Source organism: Coenobita brevimanus, chromosome 19, assembly GCF_032717465.1.
Source record: "Coenobita brevimanus isolate Jiangsu-jjx chromosome 19, ASM3271746v2, whole genome shotgun sequence".
Taxonomy (NCBI): domain Eukaryota; kingdom Metazoa; phylum Arthropoda; class Malacostraca; order Decapoda; family Coenobitidae; genus Coenobita; species Coenobita brevimanus.
This window is the reverse complement of record NC_136972.1, coordinates 98,089-109,894: the sequence shown is the minus strand read 5'-3', so window position 1 is coordinate 109,894 and position 11,806 is coordinate 98,089. Positions and strand designations below refer to the sequence as shown.

Below are 11,806 nucleotides of genomic sequence, written 5' to 3'. Positions count from 1 at the left end.
CAGTGATGAGAAACAGGGAAGTGAGCATGGAAGTGAAAAAGTTACTACATGACAGTATTGTGATACCAACTCTAACGTACGGAAGTGAAGCTTGGACATTGTTGGAAGGACACAAGTCAAGAGTGAGAGCAGTGGAAATGAGTTATTTAAGAGGAGCCTGTGGAGTCACGTGGAGAGACAGGCTGACATATGAGGATATAAAGGAGCGTTGTGGTGTGGATGTGGATGTGATAGGAAGCGTTATGAGGAACACACTGAGGTGGTTTGGCCATGTGGAGAAGATGGAGGGTGAAAGACTGACGAAGAGAGTGTATGTGAGTGAGGTGGAGGGGGCAAGAGGGAGGGGGAGGCCGAAGATGAGATGGAGGGAAGGGGTGGAGAGGTATATGAGAGAGGGGGGTGTGAGTTGGGAGCAGGGCAGTGAAATGGCAGGGGACAGGGCGACTTGGAGGCAATTTGTTTGTGGCCACCCCAAACGGGATTGAGGCGTCTGGCAATAGATAGATAGATAGAAAATGTATTCAAAAGAAAATGCTACAAGTGTTTTACTGCTAACACTCACACAGGAGTGAATCTTGGCACAGAGTGGTAAAGAAATTTCTACTGTACAGTTCTCAGAACAGCTGCAGGCATCAGTAGGATGGATGATGAAAATAATGGAGAAATTCATGATCATTTTAGAATGGAGGAGAGAGTGACGGGAGGGAGGTGTGAAATAACGTGAATGGATAAAAAGAAATATACAGTATTGGGATGGTATGGACATAAACAAAGAGAGTGAAGCAGTACAGTCATTCCCCAACTTCATCTCTCATGGATTTGACTTATGTGATGCTACAAGCTCTATGGTGCTATGAGCTCTGTGCTGCTACAAGCTGATGGTGCTATGAGGTCTATGGCGCTACAAGCTCCAACTTGCACACTGACACGTATTGCCCAGCTATTCCCAACAATAAAACATTCATTAGGGCCTGTAACAACAGAAATACCTATTCTCTCTCTCTCTCTCTCTGTCATAGACCAGCTTTTTTTTTTTTTTAAATAGTTCAAGACCCTGCCCCACAAACTTTGGAACTAACTAGGCAAAGAGGAAAAGATTGTATCGCCTTTGAGCCTTCCCTGTACACGTCCTAGGTTATTATTAAAACTTCCAAATACTGTGCCACTATTACCATTGTTTATTTACGGTATACTAAGTTAATTCACATGGCAAAGGCTGTAATTATACTCAGTATCAGTTCAGTGTTTACTCATTAATCCAACTTTCGGGTCGCGTGTTGTACACTCATGATCATTAATCTCTGACCAGAGAGTTAGCCAAAGTCGTGGCCAGGTGTAGGCTACACAGTCACACACTCAACCATCGTTTCAGAAAGGTTTAGTGCCTCAATGAACAATTTTCTAAGCATCACCGAAGAGCTTTTGTTTCACATATTATATTACTTTCTCAAGTAATATATGCATGGTAAGAAATAGACAAATTTGGTTATAGCTGTTTTTTTTAGTCTATAATGAGTGAGTGATGATATCTGAATTTCATACTGTGTTTTATTAATCTGTATATTATTTCACTGACCTATTTCTTGAGGCGAGCCTTTAACCGAGCTGTTGGTAGGTTATAGCAGAGAAATATCCACGATTGCCACAGCAACCAGCATTCACACGACATATTCTAAGAACGCTTTATAATACTCATTGACAAAAATTTACTATGACCAGTACTTTGAACTGAATATTTTTCTCTAGTGATAACAGGCCCCATTGCCTATAGTTATGAACAAGCCTAGATGCCGCATGACATTACTTTAGATGCGTCTGCGCGGCCGCCATCTTGAAACGGTCGAGGCAGACGATGTCGTGTTCCTGACGATGGTCAAAGCTGTCCACTATTTACCTAGAAATGCAACAGCACTGTGCTGCTTTGGGTGTAGAAAGCGTCGGAACATACCTATGGTGACACCGATAGCGCGAGCGGCTCAACTGTCTGGTTATGCAAACGTCCCTCAGCTGCTTCCCTGTCCTCCGAAAGCAGGATGGTGGGTTGCAGAAGGGAAATTTAAGCCTGCAGTCCACCGAGTTCACGTTTCAGATGAACCAGGAACCACAACCATTACCACCACAACAACAGCCACCACAACAACAGCCACCACAACAACAGCCACCACAACAACAGCCACCACCATGACAGCCACCACCACCACCACCACCACAACTACAACAACAACAACCACTACCACCAGCACCAATCAACCACCACAACCACCACTACAACCACAACAGCAACAACATCCACAACCACCACCATTACAATCACCACCACAACAACAACCACCACCATCACAAAAACAACCACAACCATCACAACAACAACCACCACCATCACCACAATCACCAGCACATCAACCACCACCATCGCAACAATAACCACCACCACCACAACTACAAAAACCACCACCACAACAACAACCACCATCGCTACAACAACCACCAACACAACAAAAACCACAATCACAACAACAACCACCACCACCACAACAATCACCACCACCATCACCACAACCACCACAACAATAACTACCATCACAACAATAACCACCACCACAACAACAACCACAAAAACAACCACCACCACCATCACAACCACCACCATCTCAACAACAACCACCACCACAACAACCACCATCACAACAACAACCACAACAATAACCACCACAGCAACAACCACAACAACAATCACCACAACAACAATCACCACCATCACAGCAACAACCACCATCACAACAACCACCACCATCACAACAATAACCACCATCGCAACAACAACAACCACAATAACCACCACAGCAACAACCACAACAACAATCACCACAACAATAACCACCACCACCATCAATGCAACATCCAACAACACAACAACCACCAACACCATAATAACATCAACAACCAACACAACAACCACCACCACCACCACCACAAGAACAACCACAACCACCACCACAAGAACAACCACAACCACCACCACAACAACAGCAACAGCGACAACAACCACATAAAACATCACCACAACAACCACCACCACCACTACAACCATCACCACAACCACCACCACCACAACAACAGCAGCAACAACAACTACAACCACCATCACAACAATGACCACCACAACCACCACCACAACAACTACAACAACCACAATCACCACCACAACAGCCACCATTATAACCACTATCACAACAACAACCACCACCACAACAACCACCACTTACACAACAACAACCACAATTAACACAACAACCACCACCACCACAACAACAAGAAAAATCACCTTCACCATCACCACAACAGCAACAACAAAAACCACCATCACGACCACCACCAACACAGCAACAACCACCACTACCACTACAATAACCACCATCACCACCACCACAACAATAACCACCACCACATTAATAACCACCATCACCACCTCCACCACAACAACATTCATTTTCAAAGTCTGAATTCATTCTAAAACAAGCCCCACTATTACATGCTTGACCGCTCCGAGATGGCGGCCGCACAGACGCATAGCCCCTGTACTGAGGAATGGGCTATGCGGCATCTAGTCTTATTTATATCTATGCCATTGTCATCCAGTGGGAATGGTTGCCCTGTTCCTACGCGACGTCTTAGCTGCATGCCCCCTCTGGTCAAAATGTGTGCCAGTTAATGTCGTTAATTCATACATAATTATTACGGTATATATGATGCCAATACCTACATATAGTGGCACATGTTTTTTTACTTCTTGGAAATTGCTAAATTGCAGACTGATTGAATCAATGTCGGCCCCTGTCAATAAACACAGATTATTATATTATGGAGGAGAAACCATAAGAATATGGTAATATCAAAGATATGAGAAGGAGTATGCTTCAAACCACCTGGTTACAGTTCTTTGCCCCGCTCAGTTGTGCAGAGGCTGTGTTCGAATGCGTGGCTCATGTGTGATGATAACACTGCCCGCCACGCACCTGTGGTCAGAGATTAGTAATCGTGACTGTACTTTTGTTTGGATGAATCCTGACGGACTACCATTAAGTGAACATGTGTATGATAGTACATTTTCTCCTCTTCCTGTTAGTAAGATGTCATTATATAAAATTATTTACTGATTTGTCTAAAGTAGGCTATGGAAAAAAAATAATCATAACCAGCACAACATACATTACATGCTATACTGAACTTATAAATATAAAAGTAATGGTAGTGCACTCCGTAATTATTCTAAAGGAAATTATAATTATACCAAGCATCATCATTATAATATTTGAGGGCTTCACTGTTACATGTAAACAGCACCACTGCAATGTTCCTGGCTTTAAAACAGATCATTACAAGAGGCTTTTCATTTATGTGGTATCTTGTCAATGTGTGATGAACTCATTGCGAAAAAATCAAAACATCTGAAACACGCACTGGTAGAGGTAGGGTTTTACACTGTATTCAACCAGCTGTACATTTTCTTCCGACAGAACTGGGAAGATGGTTGTTTCTTTACTGTTCATGTTGCAGAACACTGGATTGATTTGTGTGTGGTGGTGGTAAGGCAGCATAAGCTAGGGATGGCTGCCATTGTGATGACTCTTGGTTCGGGGCAACATGGTCATGTTGGTCACATGGTCCGCCTCATAGACATAATTCGCATTATGTGAACCACAGCAGGTCCTCCACAGCCATTGATGGAGCCTCCCGCAGCTGAGAAACGACAACCGTTTATCCACAGCCTTTGGGCTCAGAGGACCTGGAGGCATCAGTTCAACAGTTTAGAGTCCAGTTAAGCTTTTACAGGCACTCTGTTCCTGAAACTATGAAAGTAACAACTCCATATTTATCTATAAATATACTACACAATAATGTAAGCGGAGTTTTGCCAACACTGGTGTAGTTTCAGCTTAATATTTGTACATATTATCCAACAGGTTACCAAAAAAGATTGTCACGGTATGGAACTAATCTGATTTATTTGGGATGAGCTTGTGCGAACAATTGATATATGCAAATACTGTATTATAATATGCCCTTGTAATGAATATAGCCATGTAATGGAGCTAGCTCTGTGGCTAGAATGAGGAGTGGTTGGATGAAGTTCAGGGAGCTGTTGCCTTACCTGACATTGAGAGGGCTGTTCCTCCGTGCTAAGGGATCTTTGTATGTGGCATGTGTTAGTAGTATAATGATGTATGTTAGACTTGGGTAGTAAAGGAAGAGGATACTCGCAGGCCCAAACTTACAGAAATGGCAGTGATTAGGTGGATGTGCAGTGCGTCCCTGAGTGCAAGGCCTTGGGGAGCTAGATTTACGATGGAAGAGTTGAGAGGTAGGACGGGACCGGTGTGTATCGGTGTTGTGATGAGAAGGGGTAGATTGAAATTGTTTAGGCATGTGGAGAGGATGGGGGATGATAATTGGGTGCAGAAAGTGAGAAGTGTTAATGTTGGGGGTAGGGAAGCAAGAGGTAGACTGAAAAAGACCTGAGATGAGGTCATTTTGTGTGACTTCAGGGATACGGGACTAAATAGAGAAGCTGCTAGAGATCGAGCACCAAGGAGAGCCGCCAATAGGTGATCCAGCCAAAGCATGCAAGCATGTTGGAGCCTTCAAAAATGAAACCAATGAATCCACCAGATCTGCCCTTTTCAGTTTGTCTACTGTTGGTTACATCACGGGTTAAAGCTTCCAAAGCTTCACCAACTTTCAAGTATTGAAATTAGTCTTGTGAAGTATCCAAGAACTGACTAAGAGTTGTTGTAATAGAATATCCTAATTTTTAAGTCATTGTTCTTGGCATGGAAGTTTTACCACTTATTTATTTTGTGGGCTTTAACAGAATATACAAAATATAAGAGCATATTTCCAGACCATGTTGAGATTTCATTAAGGTGCTATGACCCCTCATTTTGTGGATGCACCATTGAAATTTGAAAGTTGATTGAATTTCTGTGAAATATTTTTATGTTGCATCATTGATAAAGGCTTCAGCATGCTTGCATGCATCTGCCTTTGTCACCGAATGGTGGCTCTTTACGCGGCTCTATCTCTGGCAGCCTCCCTATTCAGTCCCTTATCCCTGAGGTCACACTGCATGACTTCATCCCAGGTCTTTTTCGGTCAGCTTCTTGCAACTCTACCCCCGACGTTCATTTTAAGCATCCAGTTGTCACCCTCCATCCTCTCCACACACCCAAAACATGTCAATCTGCCCCTCATCACAGCACCAATACGCTCCAGTCCCATCCTTCCTAACTCGTCAGTCGTAAACCTAGCCCCCTCAGGCCTCACATTCAAGGACACAATACACATCCACCTAATCATTGTCATTTCTGTACATTTGAACCTACGAATATCCTCATCCTTTACTGTCCAGGTCTCATTACCATACAGCATTACACTCCAAACACATGCCGCATACAAAGATCCCTTGGCACAGAGGGAAAGCCCTCTCAATGTCAGGAGAGGCAACAACTTCTTGAACTTCTTCCAACCACCCCTTACTCTAGCCACAATGCTAGCTCCAGCCCCACCTAAAGTAAATAACTTGTCCACTTAATAACAAGACTTCAACACACTCAAGAAACTCACCAGCAGGATCAATCCTTTCACACTTGACTATCTCTATATGCTCTCCCAGACTCACTGCACACATGGAATCAGCATTATGCACCCACTTCCCACAAATACTGCACAAGATGCAGTTAGTTCACACACTCTTGTGGCAAACTGCATATGGCCACTCTCCCTCTGCTTTGACAGTATGTGCATCTGATAAACTATGGTATATTTTATTTTTCAGATTCTAAAGTTGAATATCCACCCTATTCCGAAGAAAGGAAGTTCCTCTGACCCCTCTGATTACAAACCAATAGCTGTCACATCTTCTCTTGTAAGGTATTTGAAACTTTAATTAATAAGCACATTGTTGAACATCTTGAATCCAACAACTTAATTAGTGATAGACAATATGGTTTTCATCACAAAAGATCCACCATTGACATACTCAATCTCCTAACTCATACTATCCATCAATCAAGTGACATACATGGAGAAACTCATGTATTAGTCCTTGATATTTCTAAAGCTTTTCACTGAGTATGGCACCGTTTCCTGCTGTCCAGATTCCCTGGCTATGGAATAACGTCTTTTGTTCCTTTGATTTCCTCATATCTCAGTTACAGGAAAATAAGGGTAAAAGTAGATGATGTATATTCCAATTTCCACTCAATTAACGCCGGCGTGCCGCAGGGATCAGTTCTGGCGCCAACCCTGTTCCTGGTTCATATTAATGATCTCTTATCTGTCACCCACAATCCCATCCACTCTTATGCAGATGACTGAACACTACATAGTTCATTCACACTCAGTCACCCATTTACAAAGTCTAATATCTCTACCTCTCAACTCAGTACAGCCATCTCCATAAATCAAGACCTATCTATGATCAGTGAATGGGGACAAAACAACCTTGTCTCATTTAATGCTAGTAAAACTAAATATATACAATTTACTAACACACAGATATTGCCAGATTCGTATATTACCTTCAGTGCTACTATTATTCCCATCTCCAATAGTGTTGAAATTCTCAGCATCTCACTTAACAATGCCCTCAGCTGGACCTCTCATGTTAGATCACTTGCTAAAACCGCCCCAAAGAACTTTGGATTATTGTACAGAGTCCATCACTTCTACACTGACGAGCAGTTAGCTATAATTTCTAAGAGCCATGTGCACTCACAGCTTGAATATTGCTCACCCTTGTGGAATGGATGTGGAGAGGTTGCATGAAAACTAGACAAATTCAGAACAAAGCTGTCAGAATTATGAACAACCCTCCCATTACAAATAAACTACCTCCCCTACAAGTAAGAAAGAATGTTGCCTTCCTTGCATTATTTTACAGATATTTTTATGGCAAATGCTCAGACGAAGTTGCGTTCATGGTGCCACCTCTCCATGCCTTCCCTCGTGCTACACGGGCATCTGGTAGCACTCATGACTGGAATGTCACTCAGCCACGTGCAGAACTTCTGCCTTTAAGAATTCTTTCACTCCCCAAACTGCATCTCTTTGGAACTCGCTTCCCCAGAGTTGTTTCCTTCCAAAGTTCTACCTACAGCTGTTCAAGTCTAACTGTTACAGATATTTTATGAACAGAGGACACCAGTAATCTGGTGCATGGATTATTTTTTTTAATTCGTTTGCTTTTCTTTCCTCTGTTCTGTTATTTAAAAAAATATATATATATCTTATGAAAAAGTGGTGTTGGGTCTGTATAGAGGAGCAGTGACACTGCTCTGTTCAGAACATTAAAATGTCCTCTGGAACTACTTTAACTTAGCCTAGAATTATGGTCTTGCCATTCTAATCACCTTTCACAACATACCGGTACTTCATGACAATAGAAGGTGACAGAACAGGAATTACTGTTTGTGCATTGCAACTCAGCCATACTAGCACTGCCATTCCAATCTGCTGCTGCATCACCACTTGTTCCTAACAATGCTACCAGCCCTGACTATTGGTGTACTACCACCTGGAACAGCTTGGTCTACCAGTACCAACCACTAATAAACAGTACCACCATCTGCCACTACTGGTCCCAGTCGGTGTACCGCCATCCAGTTTGTCAGTGCTACCAGAGCTAACTGTTGGTGTGGCATCACTATATTACTACTGCTAACTGTTAGTGTGGGCTCACCCCTACCTGGGCCAACCAGTGCTGAGTGGACATTACAACGGCAAGACAGCTCACCAGTACAGAGGGATATGAGGTTGCTGATGATGAGGGTCATGATGATGCCAGTAATACCGAAGTAGCAGTACGAGACATCATACACGGTCCTGCCCTCACTCCTGCTGGCACCATACCACACACCCTCAAACATGTGCATATGTAAAGAAATAAACTCACTGAATCATTACCAGTGAATAAGAACAAACGCTGCAGTTATGTCCATGTAAAAAAGAAAGTATGAAGAAGTAATGGAACTGAGTGCAAAAATTATCGTGATATGTCTGTTCATTGTTGTTGGAAAGTTGATATGGAAGAATTATCATGGAATAAGTGAGGCAGTATATCAACACACCCGCTTGATGAACTTGATGGCTTCACTAGTGATTGGAGATTTATGGATCAAATCCCTGTAATGGAACAATGGGAACTGCTTATGAAAAGAAATGTTAGATGTTTATGCTAGATATCGTTTAAATAGGCTCCAACATGCTTGCCTGCATCGACCTTGGTCACCTAATGACAGCCCTCCACGCTGCTCGATATCTGGCAGCCTCCTTATTTAGTCCATTTTCGCTGAGGATTTGGAAAAAGCATATGCCAAGGTAACCAGAGGAGTATATGAAAAGTTTTGTGTATGTATGGTATGGACAAAAAAGCAATTGATTGCTCTTAAGAGTGTTTATAAAGGTAGTCAGGCTTGTATAAGGGTGTCTTAAGTCTATCTATCTATTGCCAGACCCCTTTATCCCGTAAGGGGTAGCCACAAACAAATTGCCTCCATGTCTTCCTGTCCCCAGCCATTTCACTGCCCCACTCCCAGCTCACACCTCCCTCTCTCATACACCTCTCCACTCCAGCCCTCCATCTCATCCTTGGCCTCCCCCTCCCTCTCCCCCCCTCCACCTCACTCACATACATTCTCCTCGTCAGTCTCTCACTCCATCCTCTCCACATTGTCAAACCACCTCTGTGTGTTTCTCCTAACACTTCCTACCACATCCACATCACAACGCTCCTTCACATCCTCATCTGTCAGTCTGTCTCTCCACATGCTCCTCTCAGATAACTCATTTCCACTGCTCACACTTTTGACTTCTGTCCCTCCACCAAGGTCCAAGCTTCACTTCCATACGTTACAGTTGGTATCACAATAGTGTCACGTAGTAACTTCTTCACTTCCCTGTTCACTTCCCTGTTTCTTGTCACTGCTTTCAAGGAACCAGCAACTTTTCTTCCTTGTTGCACCCTTTCAGGCACTTCACCTTCCAAACTTCCATTCTTACTCATCACACTACCAAAGTACTTAAATGCACTCACATTTTCCATTTCCTCCTCAAACAGCCTCACTGTACATTCACTGACTTCACTTCTCTCGAAGACCATAACTTTACTCTTCCCTACATTCACCTTTAGATTCCGTTTCTTACACACTCTCCCAAACTCATCCACGATGCCTTGCAGCTCCCCTTCGTCTTCACTTAACAACATAGTATCATCTGCAAACAACAGTACAGGTAGTTTCCAAACACTACCCTCATTAGGGCCACTCCAATATTCTCAGTCCTACTTTGTATCTCTTTTATAACCCCATCCATATACAGATTGAACAACCATGGAGACATGACACATCCCTGCTTCAATCCAACCAGGTAGAAAAATTCACTCAGTTCACTATCCACACGCACTGCACCCTTAGCATCCTCATACATACTCTTCACAGCATTCAACAACTTCCCACCTAATCCATATATTCTTAATACTTTTCACAATCCTTGTCTATCCACCCTGTCATATGCTTTCTCCAAATCCATGAAGGCAGCATATAACTTCTTTCCCTTCTCTAGAAACTTTTCTACTAAAGATCTAAGAATGAATATCTGATCTACACAACCTCTTCCCTTCCTAAAACCTCCCTGGTCTTCTCCAGCTAATTCCTCTGTTATTTCCCTAAGTCTGTCAATAAGTATCCTACCATATACTTTTCCTATTACACTAAGCAGACAAATGCCCCTATGATTACCACACACTTCTTTTTCCCCTTTTGGTTAGTACAAGGGAATAATTATACCTTACTTCCAATCTTCCAGGACTCTACCCTCCTCCCAGGCCAATCTGCACATCTTTCACATCCATTCTATTACTATCTCTCCCCATGCTTCAGCATTTCACCACACACTCTATCAGTTCCTGGGGCTTTCCCTACTTTAACTTTCTTCATTGCTTTCACCACTTCCATGCTACTGATTTCTTCCTCTCTTCTCACATCCCTCCTTCTCCCAGCCCCAGCCACATATACTCGCATTACTTTCATTGTCTATATTCAACAATTCCTTAAAATGTTCTCTCCATCTGCTCACTTTTTCTCCCTTCTGCACTAGTAACCTACCAGTTTCATTTGTCACTCCCCGACTACCTTCACCGCCACACTGTCTTACTCTCCTTACCTCTTTCCAGAACATTTTCTTACATTCCCTCCACTTTACACTCAGTTTCCTTCCAAATTCCTCATCCACGCTGTTCTTACTCTCTCTCTTATTAATCTTCTCACCCCTCTCTTCCTCTCCACATATAGTCTCTCTTCCGTCTCTCAACTTCGTCCACGCCCTGTTTCTCATCCACTCACTATAAGCTTTCTTGTTTTGTGCCACAGCCTGTCTCACCTCTCCATTCCACCATGCTGTTCCTTGCACCCTTTTTTTGTCTTCTCTTTACCCAACATACCATCTCACATGTTGCACAGATTTCTTCTGTGAATATCTTGCACACACTTTCCACGTCCCCCATCTGCTCCAATCCAATTTACCCAATTGTTCCTCCACTCCTCTCTTGTATTCTGTCTTTTTCTCATCCTCTTGTAAGCTTTCCACTCTCCTTGCCTATACTACTTCCTCCTGTCCTTCCTTTCTTCTGTTTCTCCATTTCACTTGGACCATGATTTTCACCACCACCAAGTGGTGGTCAGAAAGTCCACTCCCCCAACCTCTATATACTCTTGCATTCATTACACAGCTTCGCATCCTTTCATCCACA

General features: G+C 43.0%; 1 protein-coding gene across 1 annotated transcript in view; it reads right to left on the bottom strand.

The window, feature by feature from the left end:
- Nucleotides 1-9,119: 9,119 nt before the first annotated feature.
- The window catches only part of LOC145391601 (sodium-coupled monocarboxylate transporter 1-like), a 35,585-nt gene continuing 32,898 nt past the window's right edge, over nucleotides 9,120-11,806 (bottom strand). The window contains exon 12 of the mRNA XM_080266144.1: nucleotides 9,120-9,183. Within this exon, the coding sequence (XP_080122270.1) occupies nucleotides 9,120-9,183 (64 nt within the window). The remainder of the gene's footprint in view (nucleotides 9,184-11,806) is intronic.